The sequence below is a fragment of the Silurus meridionalis genome, chromosome 7, assembly GCF_014805685.1.
Source record: "Silurus meridionalis isolate SWU-2019-XX chromosome 7, ASM1480568v1, whole genome shotgun sequence".
Lineage (NCBI taxonomy): Eukaryota > Metazoa > Chordata > Actinopteri > Siluriformes > Siluridae > Silurus > Silurus meridionalis.
In genome coordinates this window covers 12071725-12096604 of record NC_060890.1, presented here as the reverse complement: position 1 = coordinate 12096604, position 24880 = coordinate 12071725, and the positions used below count along the sequence as shown (strand labels likewise).

Genomic DNA, 24880 nt, shown 5'->3' with positions numbered 1-24880 from the left:
TTGATGAGCATTTAGCTAAAAGCACAGAAAAACAAGAAAAGAGACTGAAAATGCCATGTGCATTTGTTTTTGACCGAATCTGGGTTATTTCTACCTCTACAAAGACAATTATGAATAGTGAGTGCAATTGAAAACAGTATGGAATGTGTGCTAGTTTTCTTCAATAAACAAAAACACATTTTGTCTGCAACAGTCTGGACTCACTACATACTACCATACCAGATCCATACAAAAACCTTCCCTTTATATGAGTGTATTGTGAGACACACACATTTCACAAACTGAGTAAATTAAACAGCACTTTAATGATAAGAGTCATCTCATACCTTTGTGTATAACACAGCGATCTAATGCTGGTTTGCATCTACTGCTCTTTCTCTGCAAATGTGTAATCTAGTCTTGGGGGAGAATAAAGGAATGTCCCTTACGTTTGCTCGACCTCCATGTCGTCACCTCGGTAACATGAGTGTAGCATGCGCTGGCCCTCTTCATCCCACAGGTGCCTTTGGAGAAACTGTGCAGTCTGTTCTGCTCTCTGAAGCAGAGTCTGGTCTCCTAATACTGCCCCCACACGGGCAAATCCTGACAGCATCAGCCCTGGTACAATATAGAAAGCTAAATGTCAATCATCTATTCAACACACTCAGCCATTTGTAGATTTGACCTCACACAGTGAGGGTTAATTACAGCGAATTCACACAGTGCTATTCAGACTTTAGTTATAATTACTTAGATTTAAGTGACCCTAAACTACAAAAGTCCAGAAAAGGTTTTCATTTAACAAACAAAAAAGAATTTAAATAAAGTGAACCATAAATTGATCAGATGAATGCTAAGTCAGCTTTTTGTCAATTTCAAAATCACATTTCACGTTAATATGAATTCACACAAAATTATTTTATAATTCCACAACTCGGAAAAGCTTCTTAACGGTGTGATATAATAGTTTATAACCAACATTCGAATTTCATCACCTTGACTGTTAAACCATAGTGTCTACCAAAACAAACAAACAAACTAAGACATAACAAATTAATAAATAAACTAAATAATAGTGCTGGATCAAGTGCTTTTTCCACAGTAATTATTGTGAGAATTACAGCAAAAAAAATTAGCATAGCAATATACTGGAAATATGCTGGACAGCTAATAGACGTTTCTTTTAAACAAGATTTATTCATTTGAATGGTTTTCCTTTTATTTATATATCACCATATATTAAACATTTTATTTGTAAATTACATCATATCACATTTGACAGCATAAAAAAAATGTTTATTTGCAGTAAATATTTTCTTTTACAGACATATTTTATGATTAAAGGCAATGGTCTAGACTAATGTTACTCCTAATACACTCAAGAAAATCTGGCACTTAAACTAAAGGCAGATGAATGCATATTTTGACTACACGCCCAAAATAAGCTTAAGCGTTTGCTTAGCCCGTCTCTGAACTAGCTCATCTCTTAAATTCCCCCATCTTTAATCCTGATGCCAATTTTGCACTTTCTTACTTATAGACTCTGATCAATTGCTTATTTCCTCAACAACAACAAAAAGGCATAGCTTTGCCATGCAGATAAGCTTATTAAAACTGTTTTTTACACAGATGATAGTAAACACAAGGCTTATAAAATTGTCACTAATGCTAAGAGCCGTTGTAATATGTGAAAAGCCATGCTTCCTTGATTTCTGCAAGTTCCTTTTTGAAATACAGATACAACCTTAGTGAATTAGAAAAGTAATGGCATGTATTGGACCCAAGACTGCTGTGATTAAACAATATCTAATATTTCTTCAAAAAACAAAAATCATTTCATTAATCACAATAGGAGTCAAAATCACATGCAGAGCCCTAAAAGGACCAGGATCTCTATAAAGGTGTTGATAGCCTTTCATTACCTCAGCATGTGCACAGAACAGAATGCATTGTAAGAAAAAAGTGGCACTGCAGTAGTCTGTCTCAAGAAAATGTGCAAATAGTGGTGCTATTGCACTTAATACAATAGTAACAATAGATATTACAATCTTCATCAACTACTGATAGTCTTACAAGTGTATTTTTTATTGATGTTTTGTCTAATTGTTTAAATGTTTCGTGTCATCAGATTTGCATAAATTAGCATACTTCATCTTTCAGGTTCTTTCATTAGGGGCCACAGCAGATCATCCGTCTCCATACCCCCCCTGCCATCTACATCTGTCTCTTCACCCCAACTACCTGCATGTCCTCCTTTACCACATCCATAAATCCATAAATTAGCATACTTAATAGAGATAAATCTTTTTTTTATTTATTTAAAATGTTAGAATTAAAATGTGCATTTCAACACGAAGCCAAGTAGAGTGACGCTTACAGAACAGCTTGTAGGATCATATTTTTTTTTTGATATTGGTAATCTGTTGTCATTTCAAATTCAAATTTCATTTGTCACATACACTTTCATACAGAGTACGACATGTAGTTAAATGTAATAAAATATAATGATAAAAATAAAGTAAATAAATAAAATAAGTATAAAGTATTTTGGCTTAATAATCATGAATGGATAAATAAATGAATGTTAATAATTTAGTTTTTAAAAATTGTGATTTAAAGGAAAGATAACTTTTCAGCCATATATTATATGATGTGTTTGACTCAAATGGGTGGGGTTTAAACACATCATTAAAGATTTAAAGAGTTTTAAATGACACAGTGGTCACAAACAGATGAGAATTATTAAACACTTTTAATATTTTATTAAAATATTACTATCTGAAAAAGGATTCATGCAGCTAAAGTTGCTGTGCTTGTAGTGTTGTGCCTTAACTCAGGTTGTCCCCAACCTTTTTTGCAACACAGACCAGTTTAATATCAGACAATAATTTTAAGGGACGGCCTTTAAGGTGTGGTGGACAAATACAACAAAGTAAGACATGTGACCGCATGCATCTTGACATGCATCAAGAGTGAGTCATAGACAGATGTGGCGGAGAGAATCCGGTAATTTTCCAAAATAAAACATCATTCAGAATCAGATGATAAATAAAACAGAAATAATGTAAGTTATGTATTCTTTCTGTGCAGCCCGGTAACAATTGATTTTGGGGGGTTGGGGACCACTGCTTAACTGAGTCTGGTTACCTTCCTTAATCGCCGCATAAGCCTCAGTAAAAAGACTAATATAGAAAAAAATGAAGTAGCTTTTGGATCATACCATTCCACGAGGCCAACATCTTAGTGTCCAGGTGAGGTGGAGGCCGTGATCTTCGCACATCGGCCAATTTCTCCCTGGTGCTGGCCAGCACTTCACTCAGCTTGTTCACACTCAGGCCAAAGTGTGCAGCAGTGAGCTCCACTGAATATCGCACAATCAGCACATTCTGACCCTGCAGTTCTCCATGTGGATCCTACAGGTACACACAAAACCAAAAGAGGAACAAAAGTCCAGATGATGTGTGCATATGCATACAAACAAACGCTAAGGTTTTGTATAAGGTGGTTCCCAAATGGAACAACAAAAAAAAGCATTCAGGAGATTGTGGATTTTGACTTTGCCTCAGCACAGGATGGAGTGGAATAGATTCAGACAGTGACACTAGACAACAAAAGGTGTGTATGAGGAAGAGATTTCCTTGAGTGTGTTATGCTGCCCTGTAATGTAGCAGTTAATAAATGTGGTATGCTGTTGTGGAGGCAGCGGCATGGACAGGTGAGGAAGCATGTTACATTACACACAAAGAGGGCTGAGCTGCCTAGTGGGTGAGAATAGGAATGATCGAATTAAAGAATGAGACTGCTGTTAATGTTACACAAAAAGTTAACGTTTATTGAAAAATGTAAAAAAAAATGTTTTTGTTAATATCTCAAAATGTGTTAGTATGGACACATGACATTTGCACAGAAATCTGGGACTAGTGAAGATCCATCGGGTTTCTTGATCTGTTCAAGAACTTCACCAATGCTTACCGACTTTTCACTCACATTTCTAAGTGAGTTATGACCTATAACTATATAGGTTAACTATATAGGTTATAGGTGTGTAATACTCGCGTATTACACACAAGTATTTATATAGTGCAGCGTCCATATATCTGAAGTCTGAATATGTGCAAATTGTGCTCATGTATTCATTTCACTGTATTTTATTTTTATTTCGGTATTTGGATAATTTTTCCTCAACACACAGCACGCTGCTGAACCTTTTATATTTAATCGTCAGTAAACCTGACCTGCTCTGGCTGTACATTGCCTTGGTCTTTAACTCCATAATGATGCATAAAGATGTCAGCTTGCGTTGCACCCCCAGTGGCCTCCTGCACCGTGTCTGAAAGCAGCTTCCTGATCTCGGCAGCTGTCCACACACAGAACGCTCCCTCCCTTTTCTTTTTGGACTCAGCTGTGGGCAGAGAGTCTGCATCCTCAGCGCTACAGAAGCCACCAGACTGCAGGGGGCAGCACAGGATAATAACATTTATTCAGCTTTTTTATATATACAGTAATCACCAGTTACCCTCCCCTCTAACTAATTTGTTTAGCTGATTTTCCCAGTCTCTCGCGGATAGCACGATAAACCAAAAACTATATATTTGTTTATATATATATATATATATATATATATATATATATATATATATATATATATATATATATATATGTTTATATATATATATATATAGTTTTATATACAATAATCCCGCCCGCGATAAACGAAAAACCGCTATAAACGGACGCCACCCCAAAATGCTATTTTATGTATACAGTACTGTATTAACATTTTACTATTACATATTTACATCTATAAAAGTATATATATATATATATATATATATATATATATATATATATATATATATATATATATATATATATATATATATATATATATATATATATATATATATATATATATATATATATATATAAAATACACGCTTGCAATACACTTATGCTAATACAACAATATAATAATTATATTATTCTATCCAAAAGTAGTTAGGACATCATACATGTGGATTAATTAAATAGATCTGCTGAGAGCTCTGGACAATCCCAGGACACCTTATTAAAATAGATCCTACAAGACTGAAGCTTTTGCTAACCCACGTGATATAACCTCAATCCTTTTAGTGAAACTGAATGAAATCTGACCTCTGCCACAAAAGCTCATGTAAAAAAAAAAAAAAAAACTATATATATATATATATATATATATATATATATATATATATATATATATATATATATATATATATAAAAAAAAAAAAACACATGTGGTACATTAGGGTGAGGAGATCTAATCAGTTCATAAATCATAAAAAAAAATATATCCCTAATTCAAAGGATTTTAATTGGCTTTCATTCACTGACAGTGAAACATTTTTCATTACAAGTACATGAACGAGGTATGAGCATAAAATGTGTAATGATTTTTTCCCTGCATCGGCTTACTGTAACTCAGCAAGGCAATTGCAAGTAAGCGCGAAGAAGAAGGACGATGGCGCACCTGGTGGCTGAGGTCTCTGGAGACGTAGTGCAACACATCGCGGGACACATCTGCGAATAAGCGCTCACCAGACACCTGTAATAAAGAGCAGCAACAGTACCACATCATCTGTGTGCTGAGCCAAGTCATAGTTTTAATGGAGTACCAGGCTTTATTACCGGATTATACCTTTATAACTGGATCATTTATAAAAGTAACCAAACAAACAAACACAACACATTAGTTAAATAGTTATTTTATTAAAAGGTTATAACAAACCTACTTAACATGATATGGAAAAAATATAAAACACAGTGGGACGTTATAACAGCTCGTTCACTGGGACTTTTAATGGCAGACACTAGATATAATCTAAAGATAATTTAAACATATTACAAATTTCATTTAACCAAGAAATAACATATGAACATTGAGTGAAGTTAAGTTTCGGTGTGTACATGGTTATTTAACACATGTGAAATGAATTTTCAGGACTTTTGTCAGTATGTTTTTTCTAACACAAGAGAGAAAAAACCCTTCTGTCATGTTGTTATAGAAAATAATTTGAATCAGGCTGTATTAACTACTCTTTAAGGATTCTTTTTAAATAGCAGCACTTTACTACTTATATAAACAATTTCCTCACCATCCTCTCTTTTCTCTCCGACATAAAATCAGTAGGACGAAAAAGGCTTCTTCACAACTTCTTTTGCTGCTGAAACCAAATTTATGCTACATACATATTTATACAAAATAAATATCTCCTTATAGAATATCACAGTTAGGTGTTTATAAAATCACGTGTGTGAATTGTCTGCTACAGTTGTGTTCAAAATTATTCAACCCCCAATGCTGTAAATGGTTTTAGGGAATTTAGTGTACATTTGTAATTGTATTCAGAATGAAATCCTACAAGGACTTCTTAAAGAACCATATGCAACTAAAATGACATCAATTAGTTTTGTAATACAGTAGTAAATGTTTCTTTTGTGAATTCTTCATTGACATAATTATTCAACCCCTTAAAGACTACCACTCTGAAGAACAGAGGTTCAATGAAGTGTTTTCAATCAGGTATTGAAAACACCTGTGGATATCAGGGAGCAGCAATAAAGCCTAATAAGCACCAATTAGGCAGCTTTAAAATGACTGTGATACTCAGCTCCTTCTAGACATTTACTGGTGTGGTTACAAACATGGTGAGGTCAAGAGAATGGTCCAGGAAGACAAGAGAACAGGTGATTACTCTTCACAGGAAGGGCAATGGCTATAAGAAGATTGCAAAGATGTTAAACATACCAAGAGACACCATAGGAAGCATCATTCGCAAATTCAAGGCAAAGGGCACTGTTGAAACGCTACCTGGTCGTGGCAGAAAGAAGATGCTGACTTCGACTGCTGTGCGCTACCTGAAGCATAGAGTGGAGAAAAGTCCCCGTGTGACTGCTGAGGAACTGAGAAAAGATTTGTCAGATGTGGGTACTGAAGTTTCTGCTCAGACAATATGGCGCACCCTGCGTAATGAAGGCCTCCATGCCAGAACTCCCAGGCGCACCCCCTTGCTGTCCCCAAAGAATAAGAAGAGTCGACTGCAGTATGCCAAAAGTCATGTGGACAAACCACAGAAGTTTTGGGATAGTGTTCTGTGGACTGATGAAACAAAATTAGAACTGTTTGGGCCCATGGATCAACGCTATGTTTGGAGGAGGAAGAACAAGGCCTATGAAGAAAAGAACACCTTGCCTACTGTGAAGCATGGCGGGGGGTCAATCATGCTTTGGGGCTGTTTTGCTTCTGCAGGTACTGGGAAGCTTCAGCGTGTGCAAGGTACCATGAATTCTCTTCAGTACCAGGAGATATTGATGACAATGTGATGCAGTCCGTCACAAACCTGAGGCTTGGAAGACGTTGGACCTTTCAACAGGACAATGATCCCAAGCATACCTCCAAGTCCACTAGAGCATGGTTGCAGATTAAAGGCTGGAACATTTTGAAGTGGCCATCGCAGTCACCAGACTTAAATCCGATTGAGAACCTCTGGTGGGACTTAAAGAAAGCAGTTGCAGTGCACAAGCCTAAGAATGTGACTGAACTGGAGGCTTTTGCCCATGATGAATGGGCGAAGATACCCGTAGATCGCTGCAAGACACTTGTGTCAAGCTATGCTTCACGTTTAAAAGCTGTTATTACTGTAAAAGGATGTTGTACTAAGTACTAAGATTGAATGTCACTTGGGGGTTGAATAAAACTGATAACGATGTGAGCTCAGAAAAGACATTTGTGGTTATTTCATTATAAATGTTATGTTATATTTGTCTGACCTACACGTGCCTCTTTGATTTAATTGTAAGCAGGATGACTGAATGATCATAATCAATGTCAAACCGACCAAAACAATCAATTTCAGTGGGGGTTGAATAATTTTGAACACAACTGTATACAAGTCCTGTGCAAGCTGTACTTGCACTGCTCTCCATCCGGATCAGTTAATAAAAACATGCTGGTGGAAAAGGAGTATGTAAAGGAAGGAAAAACAAACTATATGTTCATCAGACACACACACACACACACACACACACACACACACACACACACACACACATTTATATATATATATATATATATATATATATATATATATATATATATATATATATATATATATATATATATATATACATACATACATACATACATACATACATACACATATATTCACACAGACCCACCTGATATGCAGTAATGTAAGCTACAGCTAGCTGGGCCTGATCATACAACATCTTTTCAAAGTGCGGCACGTGCCAAGACGAGTCTGTAGAGTACCTATGAAAGCCCTGAGACAGACAGAAGGAGGCAGGAAGACAGATTACAGAGCTTGATGCAGTTTTATGGTCTCGTTTTTTCCACATTTATCACCACAGGTCTTGGCAAAGCCTGTAAATTACCTGAGCCACATGGTCATGAATTCCTCCTAAAGCCATCATTCTGAGGGTGTGAAGGGTCATCTGCAGTGCCTCTGCTCCCTCCAAGGAGGTGCGATTTACACACCAGTATGACATCAGGAACATAAGGTTTACTAGAATGCAGAATTAGAGCCACTATGCATGTAAATGCATTCAGTAAAGCAAAGACGAAAAACCACAGCTAGATGATTTGCTTGGCGTAAACGCAATACATCTGCATACCAAAACCAGTTTTAGAAACAGCAGCTCTTAGAAACTGTTTCTCTCAGATTCCAGCGTCTGGTTACCTGGCGTGGGGAACTTGGGGCTTTTGTTAAATCCTCCATACTCCTCCTCATATGAGTGAGCCAGCTGTTGGAAACATGTGCGAGCCACATCTAGAGCTGAAGGAAGAGTTTGCTCTGAGTGAGCGGAAATGGCTGTGGCCTTCCGCAGAGCATCCATCACCCGTTCCCCACTGGACTCAAGCTCTTCTCGGTTATTCTGCCACTGAATCGTGTATGAGTGTAGAGGAGAAAAACAGACAAGAATATTCACCTCTAAAATCTACTATTTCTTTGTAATGTTTATTTAATCTATATATAAGACTAATGATGGATGCTTATTTTGCTGCGATTTAAATAATAATCAGTGATTTGCAGTTATAGCCTTAATTTCACACACTTGTGCTTACTGCTCAACCCAAATGCTGCTTCGGCTGCACTCATTGTACACCCTGCAGCATGCTGAACAATGTTTTACCATTTAATATACACCATAAATAACTATAGAATAAATAAACACAGCTTGTAATAAGTTATTTATACTATATTTATAATATGTGGTTTTGTTCTTACGCTTATGTGACTTGGTCTCTGTGTAGTTCTTGGTTGCCCTGTATTTGTATCTGTGTTCTGTCATAATGCCTCCCCATGTACTCTATATCTCTATGTAGACACAGTGGTAAAAATATATACACTATATTCTATTTCTGACCTAATCTCAGCTAACTATTGAACACAACACAAAACAGCTCACACAACATAAAATGAAGCACATTAAGAATGTACTTCACAAATTCAAACGTTTTCTGTACCTGCTCAATAATACGCAAAAGCACGGTTTTAAATCCAGGCCTTCCTCCAAGGTCTCTTGGAGGGAAGTAGGTGCCCCCAACAAATGGTCTTAGATCTGGAGTAAGCCAAACACTCATTGGCCAGCCACCGCCTCCACTAGTTGCCTGGTGATGACACAAGAAAAAACGACACTTGACACATTTCTGATGTGTATTTTACTTACTCATAATAACCACACGATAGCAACAGGAAGTACTATGTGAGGAATAAACATATCAAAGAATGCTGTTATAGAACAGGTAATGAAGTCTGCTAGCGCTCTGAGATTGCTAAACGTCCTTTAAAAGAATGGACTGAAGTGTTCTTCTTGAAATACATCAATCTGGCAACAATTACACATGTTCTACATTAACTACAAAATAATGTTGCTTTTTTTATCCATTTACAGTTATGTAGTGTCTGTGAAAACAAGTTAGCTCCTATTAATATTTCTGTAAAAATATTTATAAGAGGTTTTATAAAAGATGTCGAAAAAATGATGATTATTTAAAAATTTTATATTTAACAACCCATCAGCTGCACATACTGTGAGTAACGCTGACGTCACAAAATGCATGTATATATTAAGAAACACATGGCTTCATTTGTCAGTGTATCAGTTTGTTACTACTCAGCTGTGCTACACTGTAACTTAAGGCAGATTTTTCCAGACTGAATCAAACCTGTACAAATGTCATGTAGACTTTGTCAACATCAGGTCTTTCCTCCCGGTCAACCTTTATACAGACAAAATTGTCGCTGAGGATCTTGCCAATCTCCTCATCTTCGAAAGACTCTCTCTGCATGACGTGACACCAGTGACAAGTCGAGTAGCCCACTGAAAAAAATACATTTATATGAATGTGAAAATGGACAGGTTTACAGAAAAGAGTTCTGGTTTATAATTGTGTGCTTACCTGATAAAAAAATAGGTTTATCTTCGCGTTTTGCTTTGTCGAAGGCCTCTTGACCCCAGGGAAACCTAAAAGTTGAAAAGATCATACGGACAATTTTACGTAAAGACGTGCGCATACTTAATATTAGGGGTGTCTCTGACTAAGGATTTACATAGACAAATCAGAATAGCCAAGTCTTGCCCATAGTCGACTGATCTATCTGGTCAAATCGTGTGTGTCAGACGAGCAGGCTCTAAGTACAGTGCAACATCGATTGCTCAAAAAACAATAAAAATAAATTTACAGAATTAAATTAGAACAGAATATACCTTTATAGATATTGTTACATATTTAAATCCTTGTCATCAAGATGCTCCTGTGATGGTCACGGCTCATGGAAAGTAAAACCTAAATCTGTCACAGGGATGGTTGGGTTTATTCACGCGTATATATATATATATATATATATATATATATATATATATATATATATATATATATATATATATATATTTATATATATTCTTTCTTCATTGTATTTTTTTATTTTTTTCTCTTTTCACATTTGTATTTCCCACATTATCATAATAGGCTGTATATTAACTCATTGGAAGAAAACTGGTATTTCTGTGTGAAACACGACACTGAGCACCCCCATATAACCAAAATGTGATGATCCTCTTTCCACAGCACCTCTGCGTAGATTCGACTGTGAGATTGGTAGTCTAATCAGGCTCCTCCTAGTGAAGTAGGGGGTCACCCCTACTTAATATACAATAAAATAGAAAATAGGTACAGAAAGATAAAACTTGTTTCTTATCCATTCAAAAGCATTTCCTCACCAATCCACAGGGTTGTGGGCATGCTGCTGTAGGTATGGGGATTTCTCTTTGCTCAGGTGATTTGTGTGTTTGGCCAAACGTAAACGCTCTCGTCCATCGCTCCCCGATGCCATACTGAAACGGGCTGCTCCACAAAGCCTAGAGTCAAACAGAGGTAGGCCTTCAGACTGTTAATTAGGGGAGAGGTGGTACCTTAGTGCTTAAGGCATTGGAGTTTGGATCCGAAGATCATAAGTTCAGCCACACCAAACTGCACTCCTTGGCCCCTGAGGAAGGCCCTTAACCCCATAGCTGCTCAGTTGTATGAATGAGATAATTGTAAATCTCGCTCTGGCATCTGCCAAATGCCATTAACGCAAATGTAAACGTACTGCGCTGTGGCCATGTGTGAGATCATTTGGGCAGGTGGTTGCTCAGTGTTTAAGACATTGGACTTTGGATCAGAAGGTCAAAAGTTCAAATCCTAGCATCATTAAGCTGCCACTACTGGGCCCTTGAGCAAGGCCCTTAACTCTCAACTGCTCAGATGTAAGTCTCTCTGGATAAGGGTGTCTGCCAAATGCCATCAACTTGAATGTATATGGGTAGTATCTATACGAGCAGGGCCGGCGTTAGCTAAAGGCAGAGTAGGCAACTGCCTATATAACACTAACAAAACCAATACACTTGTTCAGCGCCATTTAAAGATGGATTATTACTTGCAGCCTGTTTACTCTGAGCTTAGAACAGCGCAGGCGCCCTGACGACTTTAGAATATAGATGCTACAATCATATTTTCATTATTCCAAATAGTGGGTCAAAGTGTCACTGTAAATTTTGCTTAAATGTCTAAAACCGGCCGTGTATCCTGTATATATATATATATATATATATATATATATATATATATATATATATATATATATATATATATATATATAGTACAGACCAAAAGTTTGGACACACCTCATTCAAAGAGTTTTCTTTATTTTCATGACTATGAAAATTGTAGATTCACACTGAAGGCATCAAAACTATGAATTAACACATGTGGAATTATATATGGAATTATATACATAACAAAAAAGTGTGAAACAACTGAAAAATGTCATATTCTAGGTTCTTCAAAGTAGCCACCTTTTGCTTTGATTACTGCTTTGCACACTCTTGGCATTCTCTTGATGAGCTTCAAGAGGTAGTCACCTGAAATGGTCTTCAACAGTCTTGAAGGAGTTCCCCGAGAGATGCTTGGCACTTGTTGGCACTTTTGCCTTCACTCTGCGGTCCAGCTCACCCCTAAACCATCTCGATTGGGTTCAGGTCCGGTGACTGTGGAGGCCAGGTCATCTGGCGCAGCACCCCATCACTCTCCTTCTTGGTCAAATAGCCCTTGATGCCTTCAGTGTGACTGAGCATTCAGTTTGAATGAGAAGGTGTGTCCAAACTTTTGGTCTGTACTGTATATATATATATATATATATATATAAAACACTGTATTTCCAGAAGTGTCCCCAGTGTTCAACCTTGCTTGCTCCATGTCACAATGTTGGCTTTATTGGTTAAAGAAACTGCATTAGAAGCATTAGATCAGCACATGTTAGTAAGGCTGTTTTCTGTTTTAATGTAAAGAATAAGGGACAGTCTGAGGACAAGACATTTTGGTGCTTATTATTAGTGTTTACATAAACATACATTGCATGTAAGGCTTTTGGTGCTGCTGGGATTTGATCTCATTCTTCTGACCAGGTTGGTGAGCTGATCTATCACTGGAATATTATTTATAATATAATATTGATACAAGATGTGACTTTAGATTTTTGCTGAATGAGCTTCCTGACAGTGTCCTCGATGTAATCACAACTCTTAGAGAGCATGCAAAATACAACAGCTGGAAAAGCAGGTAGTTTGCTAACTGGAACACAGTGTCTTTCAGGTTATGGGACATATGGCATGAAAAAGCGTGTACTGTACCAATACACTGTACTAAACACTGTACCAATACACTGTACTCATACACTGTACTCATACACTGTACTTATACACTGAGATCTTGGTGATTGCACCTGCGACATATTTGTTACCTGAAGCGATCCTGAGACGCAGTGCAGTAAAGAAGTCTATGGTAGTGTGGAGGTGTGTGTCCGCAGTCCCGCTGTGCAGAACTCAGACTCAGAGTGGTGTCTTTGCTATAGAAAGCTCCAGTGAGCAGATTGGACGTTGCGGGCAGAGCAGCAGATGACAGGGAGCGAATCCAGCATGACCTGAGCATCATAAAGCCCGCAAAAACAACACAACTGGCCCGAGAATCTTAAATCCGGCACTGTCAAATTGAACTTTGAAAATAGGCCACACGAGGTCGCTATAGTGAGCGTTTTACTCACTATACACCAATTTCAGTCTTAAATATGATATATTATGATTGATGATATTGGGTCATGATACATGACCTTATAAAAAATCAACATTGTGAGTAAATCAACTCGGATATCATGATGTGTACCTGCGTCCGTTTTTATTTACTTATTTATTTTTTTGTATTGTAACGTATAATGGCTCCTGTCCACAAGAAGGCGCCATATCACATCCCCGCTCAAAATACCCGGAAGTAAAGGTGTTGCAAATGGAACGCTTTTACTTCCTGTTTCTCGTGGTAACAACAAACTAGACGGTGCAACATGGCGGATCTCGGGGAAGATGAGCTCAAAAAGCTCGAATATTTGTCTTTAGTGTCGAAAGTGTGCACTGAGCTCGACAACCACTTGGGAATCAGCGACAAGGATCTTGGTGAGGGGGAAAAAAAAACAACATTTAAAAACGGCGAGATGTTTCTTCCTAAATGATGTGCACTAGCTACTGAGCCACTTAGCCGCGGTGGCTACTGAATATGAAATCGCTTCATGTCGCACATGTAGTCGACTATTTATGATTTCGAGATTATTATTTGATTTCGGTAGAGTGTAGTTGTACAGCTTGTAAGCAGCCGTTAAGGATTTATTATGTGTGTCGGTTTGCTAGTTTATACTGTATGTATGAGGACATGTACTGGTCTCGGCAGAACCGATATGACCATCATCGCCTGAAGATTAACAATGTACATGTGTTATGTTAGATTATGTAAGGGTTGTTTTTTTTTAAAGGTATATCACTGCAAATAACCAGAAAACTATTCCAGGTGGGGTATTGGTTAACGTTTTCCGCATGTTAGATGTTTCCACCACCATGGTCTAGCTTAAATAGAAGAGTCCTTATTAACTCTAATATTTTATTCGTGTAGCATTTTTAACAATGTATATTGTTGCAAATCAGCTTAACCGATTTCAAAAGATTACGGATATGACGTTTAAATGTATCAAATCGACTTATTTTTGTTAAATAAAAAATCAGTCTATATAAGTTTATCCATTTAAAGTTTTTCCTAATGAGCTAAGAATTTTTCCCTAAGTCAAGAAGACTTCGAATGAGATAGTATGGCAGAACCCTTAAAAAGGAACCAGACACACAAGGGAACCCATCATCATCTTGTTTGCACCTACAGGTAGTCGTCGACTTTACGACCACATTCGCTAGCCGCGGCGTACGACAGTGCGTACAGGCTTCCGGCATAATTTCACAGTACTGTACATATAGCCTACTCTACTTACGACCAAATCGTGTTACGACCGGTATGTCTGGTACGCACTGTCGTACGCCACGTCGTCGACTACCTGTAATGTCCGTTCATTATAGTACCATCAATGTTGAGGTTATCAGCTTTTAGCTGTGATGGATGCTTAAAAGGCATTTTAATGGCAAATCTAAGCCACTGTAGCACACTGCTGCAGTCCAAATCCAGCTTCATAGTTCTGAGGTTAATCCTCCAGGTAACTTTGTGCATCTGTTAATGCAGCAGCATCCTTAGCAGCAGCAAGTCATCTCCAATTGAAAAGGACTCGATCCATAGGCAGTTTGTCAGGATGAATCTAACTGGTCTGAAAAGAAGAAAGAGGCAAGATCTTTGGGATCTCACAAGCATGTTTAACTCAACATAGGGGTGGAAACAGAGCGAAAAAACAATGCATTATGATGTCTTTTTTTGTAATGTAGTCTATGCTGCAGGTAATGACTCCAGCGAGACTCGCTATGACAGCATAAATAAAAGCTAGAAGGTGACTTTCTCTGTGTCTTTTACTCATAACTTTTTTGCTTGTTGTTTACAGCGGAGTTTGTCATCAGCCTTGCAGAAAAGAACCCAACATTTGAAAGTTTTAAGTCAGTCTTGATGAAAAATGGAGCAGAGTTTACAGTAAGTCATTGTATTTATTTACTTTTTATTTTTAAGTTTGTTTTTGTGCTCATGTGAGCTTCAAGTTTGAGTTGAATATGAGGTTGTGTCTATAAAATAAATTAATATGATGATGACTGGTTGAAAACTATAACAGTTATAATAACAGTGCAGGGTGTTTTTTCTTCCCTATGTTTTGCATTATTATTAAGAGCAATGTGTCGGTGCTAAAATAGTAAAATATATTGTAATTGCTTATTAGAGTTTATCCTTTAAAAAAAATGTCAATTCATATTAAAGCTATTGGCTGATATAGTTATGGTTCATATGTGATCTTCTCTACAGGACTCACTTGTTAGCAATTTACTCCGTCTCATTCAGACCATGCGACCCCCCACTAAAGCATCCACAAGTAAAGGTAAACAGTGAATTAGTTTGGCCTAAAAATGAAGATGAATACATTTAAAAAGACAAATTATTTTAATACTTTATGTATTTTGTTTTTGTAGGCAGTGAGCCTGTGGACAATCAAAAGTGTGAAAAAGACCGGTTAAAGGAGCTGTTTCCTGCCTTGTGCAGAGCCGATAATCCTAACACCAGAGTGAGTCATTCCTCTTCTTTCTCTTCCTCTCCTTTTTATATAAATGTGTTTAGAAAATAATAAAAATGGAATATAAAATTAAACCGTGTTTCTGGTAACTGTAATTTTTGTTGTTGACCAGAACATGCTGGATGAAGATGATGTGAAGGTTGCAAATGATGCTATGAAGGAGCTGGAGATGTTCATGCCCAGTGTCAAGGCCACAGAGTCTAAGAGCAGCAAGAGGTGTGATTTATGCTCTATTAATGTTTGTCTTTTTTTGTGTTATAGTTCTTATAGACAAATTTGTTCGTTTTAGTTTTAAAAGAGAAGATTTAGTAATGACTGAATAAATCAGACTCAGATCAGATAAAATATGTGTACTGTTTACTCGGATTACATCTGGTACTCCAGATGTTCCTAAAGTACAACATTCAACAATGCAGCAGACTATTATGTGTTTGCTACTCTTAATAAGTAATAAGCTGTAACTGTAATTAAAATAAAAGAACAATACTTGGTAAAACTATTCCAGAAAAGAAAGGGGCTTTAATGTTTTGAAAACCAAATATTTATTTGTAAAAGGATAAATTCTCATTTCTGCATTGTTCAGATCTGAAGCCAGCAGCAGCAAGAAGAGCCGGAGAAGTAGGAGTCGCAGCCGAAGTCGGGACAGGGACCGGGACAGGGACCGGGACCGGAAGAGACGCCATCGTTCTCGCTCGCGTTCCAGATCTCGCTCTCCTGACAGGGAAAGGAGAAAGCGCAAGACTCGCTGGCATTCCCGCAGCAGGTCCAAGAGTCCAGGCCGAGTGGACAGAGCTGACCGAGAGAAAGGATCAGACCGCTGGAGGGATAAACATGTGGACCGGCCGCCCCCAGAGGAGCCTGCTGTAGGTGACATCTACAATGGCAAAGTGACCAGCATCATGCAGTTCGGTTGTTTTGTGCAGCTTGAAGGGTTGAGGTTGGTTTGTGTTTTACCTTGTGTCTGCATTTGATTATCTAGAGAAATTAGTTTAGACTAATATTGTTTTACTTTTTTTTTTTTTTTTAGTTTGTATGTAGTATTATTATAATTTATTTTTTTTAACATGTTGATGGAATCTTTCTTTTTTTTTATTACGGGATGTTTTTGCATACATGAATTTAAAGATCTTATATTGTCATTTAATGGTTATATTTATATGTGGATATAGGAAACGTTGGGAAGGCCTGGTGCATATCTCTGAACTTAGAAGAGAAGGAAGAGTGGCAAATGTGGCAGATGTGGTCAGCAAAGGTCAGAGGGTGAAAGTCAAGGTGTTGTCCTTCACAGGCTCGAAGACCAGTCTGAGCATGAAGGTAATAAGCCAAAGAAACAAATCATCTTCTGTTTGCATTCATACTCTAGACCTCTAGTTTAATTTACTGAAGTTGTATTTCTTTATTTATAATACTTTGAACATTATGAAAATGAGTATAGACACAATGTCTCGCACACCATGCTGAATTATTTCCTTTGCTATCAAAAAAGATGTATGGTCACTCTGACCTTAGAAGGACACCACTACTGACAAACTTTATATGTGTAAATGATATGAATATATAGTGGTGAAATCTGAATATATATATATATATATATATAACAAATATATATTTTTTGTTTATCATAAGTAAAATCATAATACCTTTTGCTTAATATGCTTACTTGATTATATTTGCTTTTTCATTTGTCAGGATGTTGAACAGGAAACAGGTGAAGACTTAAATCCAAACAGACGAAGGAATGTTGGTGGAGAGGGTCAGGAGGAGTCGGCTATGAGGAATCCCGATAGACCCACCAACCTTAACCTGGGTCATGCTCCTGAGGTGGAGGATGACACACTAGAGCGCAAGAGACTCACCAAGATTTCTGATCCTGAAAAGTGGGAGATTAAACAAGTATGCATTCTGGAACAGATGGTTTGGCTAAAAACATTATACTACTGCTAAGCTTCTTTCTTGTATTTGTCCAGTAGATGGCAGCATTATTCTCACTAGTAAAGTTTGTTCCACTGCACTAAAAATCTGTTGAATGGTTTGTTAGTAATGTGTGGGTATTTATTCATGATTCATTAATGTCTCCAGATGATTGCTGCCAATGTGCTTTCCAAGGAAGAATTTCCAGACTTTGATGAGGAGACTGGGATCCTTCCTAAAGTAGACGATGAAGAGGGTATGCTAGAGTGACTTCTGAATTTATTCACACACATTTTTGTTCCTTTCTTGAGCACTATAACCAGTCATTTTACATTCAGTACCTTTTGCTTTCTTTAAATTGTCCCTCTTTCAGATGAGGACCTGGAGATTGAACTGGTGGAAGAGGAGCCACCTTTTCTAAGAGGACACACAAAACAGAGCATGGATATGAGCCCTGTGAAAATAGTGAAGGTCAATAAACATTCTAAATAGAAGATGTATTATCACGAGATGTCTGAAACGAATGCTTTGTCTTTTTAATTAATTAATTTAATTATATTATTTTGTTTTAAGAACCCTGATGGCTCGCTGTCTCAGGCAGCCATGATGCAGAGTGCTCTGGCTAAAGAGAGACGGGAAGTGAAACAGGCTCAGCGTGAGGCTGAGATGGACTCTATTCCTATGGGCCTCAACAAACATTGGGTTGACCCCCTACCGGATGGTATGACTCTGTTGCTTTGTTTAGGTGGAGGCCACTTAGGTTTTTTCCAGTGCAGTGCATAGCGTGACATCATTCAGGACAGCTATACTGTTCTATAATCAATATATTCCTTCTTAAGAATATGCGTTTAGACTGCTGTAGGCCAATGTATTAGTTTTCTGAGTATTTTTAGTTATTTTCAGTGCAGCTACCGAGCATATAAAATGATTTGGACATTATGTAATGTTAAGCACGTCCCCTATCAAGCAAGAAAAGCCTCTGTGTGACTAAATATGAGGATTGATGGCCATCTGGTTTCCTGCAGCCTGTTAAAAGGGAGCACTAAGGCTGATCTATAGTTTACTTAGATAACGACGTGCCGTGTGGCCTGGCAACTATTCTGCTTGTCAAAAAAGGATGTGCACTCTTCTGTTCCTTCATGCACTCATGTTTATCGCCACACCCCCATAGTCGACGGCAGGCAGATCGCCGCAAACATGCGGGGCATTGGCATGATGCCCAACGACATCCCAGAGTGGAAGAAGCACGCTTTTGGTGGGAACAAGGCCTCCTACGGAAAGAAGACTCAGCTGTCCATCATTGAGCAGCGAGAGAGTCTTCCAATTTACAAGCTCAAAGAGCAGCTCATTCAGGTCTGTGTTTTACGTTCATGGTGTAATTATTAAATTAAAAACTGATTTATGGTTATAATGATTAAAAAAAATAAAACCTTTGTTTAGAGTGTGCAGATTCTTTGTCTATAACTTCCAACTATCTTCCATCATTTGGTACTGGAAACATGTGACAATTATTATGCTTTGGTGTTGTTGCAGGCTGTTCATGATAACCAGATCCTTATTGTGATTGGAGAGACGGGATCAGGGAAGACCACACAGATCACTCAGTATCTGGCTGAGGCTGGATACACAGCGCGTGGGAAGATTGGCTGCACACAGCCCAGAAGAGTGGCTGCCATGTCTGTGGCCAAGAGAGTATCTGAAGAATATGGTTGTTGTTTGGGTCAGGAGGTAAAGAAGCTATATTAATATTGTGCGTTTATGATGTCCAGCCCACTTGCGTGCCAAATCCATTTGTTGCCTTTATTTAGTTAAGCCTTGTACTGCCTGGGATATAGAGTCATAATCATATAATCATAACATCTTTCTTCCTGTTTACACAGGTGGGCTACACTATCCGTTTTGAGGACTGCACAAGTCCAGACACAGTCATCAAGTACATGACAGATGGTATGCTGCTGAGAGAGTGTCTGATTGATCCTGATCTGGGCCAGTATGCTATCATTATGCTGGACGAGGCTCACGAGCGGACCATCCACACAGATGTGCTTTTTGGCTTGCTCAAGAAGGTAGAGCCATTATGATGTACTTTTATATGATTGATTTTCGAACACTCTGTTGCTTGTAGAGAACACTCTGTAAACCTAATTAGTTTAGCAAAGTTTAGATAAAAACATCTAGGCTAATAAAATTGCTACTGAATTATGTGCTCCATAATTCATGTTAATTATGTTAATGTGGCTATATTGGTTTGATATGGTTGTATTGTGATTTTGTGCAGACGGTACAGAAACGAACAGACATGAAGCTGATTGTGACATCTGCTACACTGGACGCGGTTAAGTTCTCACAATATTTCTACGAGGCGCCCATTTTCACTATCCCAGGTCGTACTTATCCAGTCGAGGTTCTTTACACTAAAGAGCCTGAGACAGATTACCTGGATGCCAGTCTGATCACGGTCATGCAGATCCACCTTACTGAGCCACCAGGTGCGCAGAAGTGTTTTATCTAGGAATATTTCAGTGGTCACCCTTACTGAACATACACACAGTAATTTGTGTTATTTTTATCAAGACTTCATATTATTGCTATTATGTACATAAAATATGTGGAAAGATCATTGATCTAATTAGTGAGAATTAAGTCAGTAGTTATCACATCAGTAACTTTTGTTTGAATCTGCAGGTGATATTCTGGTATTCTTGACTGGTCAAGAAGAGATCGACACAGCCTGTGAGATCCTGTATGAGCGAATGAAATCACTAGGCCCTGACGTTCCAGAGCTGATCATCTTACCCGTGTACTCTGCACTGCCCAGTGAGATGCAGACCAGGATCTTTGACCCGGCTCCACCTGGCAGCAGAAAGGTAGCAGTTTCTGTCATGTAGTAGCTATATATTTCAACCTCTCGACTTATTGCATTTGTTTAACCATGACTCACTTGTATGATTTACTTATTAGGTGGTCATTGCAACAAACATCGCTGAAACTTCTCTTACCATTGATGGAATCTATTATGTGGTAGATCCAGGGTTTGTTAAGCAGAAGGTGTACAATTCAAAAACCGGCATTGACCAGCTTGTGGTGACCCCCATCTCTCAGGTACACACACACGCACATACCCATAGCAAAAACAGTTAGATGCTATAGATCTGTAAAGACTTATATTATATGGTTGTGGTGTTGTAGGCTCAGGCTAAGCAGCGAGCAGGCCGTGCAGGGAGGACGGGGCCTGGCAAGTGCTACAGACTGTACACAGAACGTGCTTATAGAGATGAAATGCTCACCACCAATGTCCCTGAGATCCAGAGAACTAACCTGGCCAGCACTGTGCTCTCCCTTAAGGTAAATGTGTTTAAATATGGTTGCACACTTTTGAATCTTGTGTAGATATGTATTTTTTTCATGCTATTTTTACTAATCAATTTTTGTCCCTGTTTAGGCTATGGGCATTAATGACCTGTTATCATTTGACTTCATGGACGCTCCTCCGATGGAGACACTGATCACAGCAATGGAACAGCTGTACACATTAGGAGCTCTGGACGATGAAGGACTACTCACTCGTCTGGGACGCAGGGTACGACTTATCAAATATTGTGTGTATGTTCTGTTAATTAAAAAAAAATTAGATATAAAAAAGAAATGGTGTTTAATTACACAACAGTACGATGTATTTTGAAGCATTTTCTCATTTTCTGTTCCTCTCAGATGGCTGAGTTTCCTCTAGAGCCCATGCTATGTAAGATGCTCATCATGTCTGTCCACCTGGGCTGCAGTGAAGAGATGCTAACCATAGTGTCCATGCTCTCAGTGCAGAATGTCTTCTATAGGCCAAAGGTAACAAGTATCATTGATAACACTTATTAATGAATAATTCTGGTGGCCATTGTTAATTTGTATATTTTCCTTTTCCCTGTCTTGGATAGCTCACCATGTAAAATGAAGGTTTAGTGTGTGTTCCAAGATTTATAGAAGTTTAATTGGAGTTCAAGTCAGTTTTTGCCATAAATACTTCAGACATGCAACCATTTTTCCCTTGCACTTTCCTGGCTCACGCACTTGCAATTGCACAAAAGGTTGTGATTTTATTAAAAATAAAACTTGACAGGAGAACGTGTGCCCTGCGTATGCACAGTGTGCAAACACAGAAGACGAGAAGGGGAATTGGCGACAGAGATAGTGTGCTCAACCTTTGCAGAAAGTGGCGTACGCACGTTTCCAGCCATGTTTATACGCACTGCTCCATGTTTTTAGTTAAATGGACTTAACAAAACACAGTTTCCCTCTGTGCTTTTTTTATATTGAAATTACTCGTTACTTAAAGAATTGTTCATCCCTAATACATATACAATTAATTTTTATTTATTTAATACTACCTTTTGACTCCTTTCAGTTTTGAACCAGCACTGCTATGTTGGCAAAGCTATTGTTATTAGCTCTCATGCTCCCTGTTTGTTCAGTCACAGGGGTATCCCCAAATATTAGTATAGCTGACTAGCAGGCCTGTAGTGTTGCTGGCTCTGTTTAGTTGGCGGTCTCCCTGCTGCTGTCTAGCTGACTAGACATGGCTACTTAATGCTAGATTAATACATTTTCCCACATCGTACCATGCACACTGTTTACTGTGGAGTCTACTGGATTTCCATTAGTACGTGGCTCTGGCAGTGGAGTTGTGTTTTCTGGGTTTTTTTTCCCTTCACACAACAGATCCATTATTTTATTTTATTTATTTTTTTACTTTGGAAAGGTTAGGCTAAGGAATCATGCACAACCCTTTTTTTAAATATATCCACATCACTCTAGGACACATTCTTAATATTTGTCTTTTAAGCACAGGCATTAAAGTTGTACCCTTCTGCACTTTTTCTCTTTCTGCCTTCCAGTGTTTTTGGGATTTGCGCTAAATTGCATTGCCTTCTACTGGCTTCAGTATATTGTGTTATTTAATTGATTTGCCCCTATGTACTCTCCAACAAGGAGTAGGCCTTTCAGGACCCTATTTGCCTACATTATCCAGATTCTCTGGTGATTCTCTCCACCATTGCCATTTAGAAGGTAAGAAATATGTAACTGTAGTTCTTTGAAGCCAGGACTCCTTTGGGACCATTGCCAAAAATCCGGTGAGAAATCTTTAAAGTTAATAAGTACATATTGTAAATATGGTCGTCTGGTGTATTTAATGGCAAATATTGTGTCATACATCATCGGTTTGCTGCATGAGTTCAGCATGCACATGGTCAACCCCTGGTTATCTTGTGCTCAGGGTTATTAGATATAGTCAGTGTTATAATCAGCACCCTGAGAAAGAACAAAAGTATTATGTTTCTAAAGCAATACAAATAACTGTTTATATCTGTGTGCTGAATCTTAGGACAAACAGGCTCTAGCTGACCAGAAGAAGGCTAAATTCCACCAGCCTGAGGGAGACCACCTCACTTTACTGGCTGTGTACAACTCTTGGAAGAACAACAAGTTCTCCAATCCCTGGTGCTACGAGAACTTCATCCAGGCTCGCTCTTTACGGCGTGGACAGGATATCCGCAAACAGATGTTGGGCATCATGGACCGGTAAGGAATTCTATGGACATTATATTGCATCAAAACACAATTTGAAATGAGTTTATTCTGTGGAAACTTGGTGTGCATTAAAACGATTTGAGTGCATAAAAAATCTCATCACCTCATTTCTCATATTTTTCTAGGCACAAATTGGATGTGGTTTCATGTGGTAAGGCCACAGTGCGTGTGCAAAAGGCAATCTGCAGTGGATTCTTCCGTAACGCTGCTAAGAAAGACCCTCAGGAAGGCTACAGGACGCTTATAGACCAGCAGGTGGTTTACATTCACCCCTCGAGTGCCCTATTCAACCGACAGCCTGAGTGGTATGTATGCGTTAACATAGACCAATTAATCATCCTGTAATGATCTTTTCTGTCTCTCTGTTCTCTGATAACACGCGTCTTCATTTGCTTTCAGGGTGGTATACCATGAACTGGTGCTGACCACCAAAGAGTACATGAGAGAGGTGACGACAATCGACCCACGTTGGCTGGTGGAGTTCGCTCCGGCCTTCTTCAAAGTGTCCGACCCGACTCGCCTCAGCAAGCAGAAGAAACAGCAGCGGCTTGAGCCTCTCTATAACCGTTATGAGGAGCCCAACGCCTGGAGAATTTCCAGAGCTTTCCGCAGACGCTAGAACAATGATGCACTTACAATGTGCTTATGGTCTTGTGGTGTCCTTTTATGCTGCTGATGACCCATTAATAACATCTGGACAGATCTTGAAGTTTTTGTTTTTTGGGGGAAGGGGGTATATATTATTATTTTCTTTTTGTAAGTACTTATTATTGGGCTTTGGAATGTTCCTCCATAAATCTGTAACTGTATAACACATGGGACCTTTTGTCAGTTTAAAGACAAAAATATATAATTTTCAAATTAATAGATGTACAACTTTTGTTGTATTGTACTTTTATGTAACACCTTTTGTTTGCTTTTCTGGCATGATCTATTAGTAATGAAAAAGAAAAGTACCGAGTATATTTGGTTCTGACGTTCATTCCCATTGAAAGATTGATTTTTAGATCATCAGTGATTGTTTCACAAAATAAGGAGATTGGAATAAATAGATTTGGTTTGTTTCTTTTATGCCTCAAACCATTCTTGTTTGTTTATTTATTAACCATTGTGGACCATTACGTCTGTTATGGTCTTCACAAACTGTATGTTTTATCTGCATTTCATGGCAGGATTTCGTTAAAAATTTGTCCAAGCTTTTATTTCAATCCTCCGTTGTATTTCATCATTTAGGATCCTTGTGTTGTATATTAAACTTAAGTTTAAAAGGCCAGATC

General features: G+C 38.1%; 2 protein-coding genes across 6 annotated transcripts in view; one reads left to right on the top strand and one right to left on the bottom strand.

The window, feature by feature from the left end:
* The window catches only part of spata20 (spermatogenesis associated 20), a 44124-nt gene extending 30547 nt beyond the window's left edge, over positions 1–13577 (bottom strand). For 3 of the 5 annotated variants that reach the window (XM_046854033.1, XM_046854035.1, XM_046854037.1), the window contains exons 1-12: positions 13323–13577; positions 11263–11400; positions 10442–10506; positions 10208–10362; positions 9506–9649; positions 8718–8919; positions 8413–8543; positions 8197–8301; positions 5489–5563; positions 4215–4427; positions 3200–3392; positions 429–597 (exon numbers count right to left, since the gene is read on the bottom strand). In XM_046854033.1, coding sequence (XP_046709989.1) covers positions 429–597; positions 3200–3392; positions 4215–4427; positions 5489–5563; positions 8197–8301; positions 8413–8543; positions 8718–8919; positions 9506–9649; positions 10208–10362; positions 10442–10506; positions 11263–11400; positions 13323–13513 — 1781 coding nt within the window. In that variant the 5' untranslated portion in view covers positions 13514–13577. The remainder of the gene's footprint in view (positions 1–428; positions 598–3199; positions 3393–4214; positions 4428–5488; positions 5564–8196; positions 8302–8412; positions 8544–8717; positions 8920–9505; positions 9650–10207; positions 10363–10441; positions 10507–11262; positions 11401–13322) is intronic. The other 2 variants (XM_046854034.1, XM_046854036.1) reach the window with 2 other exon arrangements.
* A 298-nt stretch (positions 13578–13875) lies between these two features.
* Positions 13876–24683, top strand: dhx8 (DEAH (Asp-Glu-Ala-His) box polypeptide 8). Its single transcript, XM_046853368.1, has 23 exons — positions 13876–14025; positions 15438–15523; positions 15848–15920; positions 16012–16103; positions 16225–16328; positions 16696–17049; positions 17282–17426; positions 17802–18005; positions 18192–18279; positions 18397–18494; positions 18597–18744; positions 19195–19376; positions 19557–19751; positions 19904–20089; positions 20302–20512; positions 20709–20890; positions 20985–21125; positions 21213–21368; positions 21466–21603; positions 21735–21863; positions 23398–23594; positions 23729–23908; positions 24003–24683. The coding sequence occupies exons 1-23, from the start codon at positions 13917–13919 to the stop codon at positions 24220–24222; spliced, it is 3618 nt and encodes a 1205-aa protein (XP_046709324.1). The 5' UTR covers positions 13876–13916; the 3' UTR covers positions 24223–24683.
* The last annotated feature ends 197 nt before the right edge of the window (positions 24684–24880 follow it).

Excerpts from the sequence above, each read along its gene's own strand:
- dhx8 (XM_046853368.1), top strand. The coding sequence starts at position 13,917 with ATGGCGGATCTCGGGGAAGATGAGCTCAAAAAGCTCGAATATTTGTCT. Across the intron at positions 15,921-16,011 it reads TAAAGCATCCACAAGTAAAG|GCAGTGAGCCTGTGGACAAT; the intron begins GTAAACAGTGAA and ends TTGTTTTTGTAG. Across the intron at positions 23,595-23,728 it reads ATGTTGGGCATCATGGACCG|GCACAAATTGGATGTGGTTT; the intron begins GTAAGGAATTCT and ends ATATTTTTCTAG.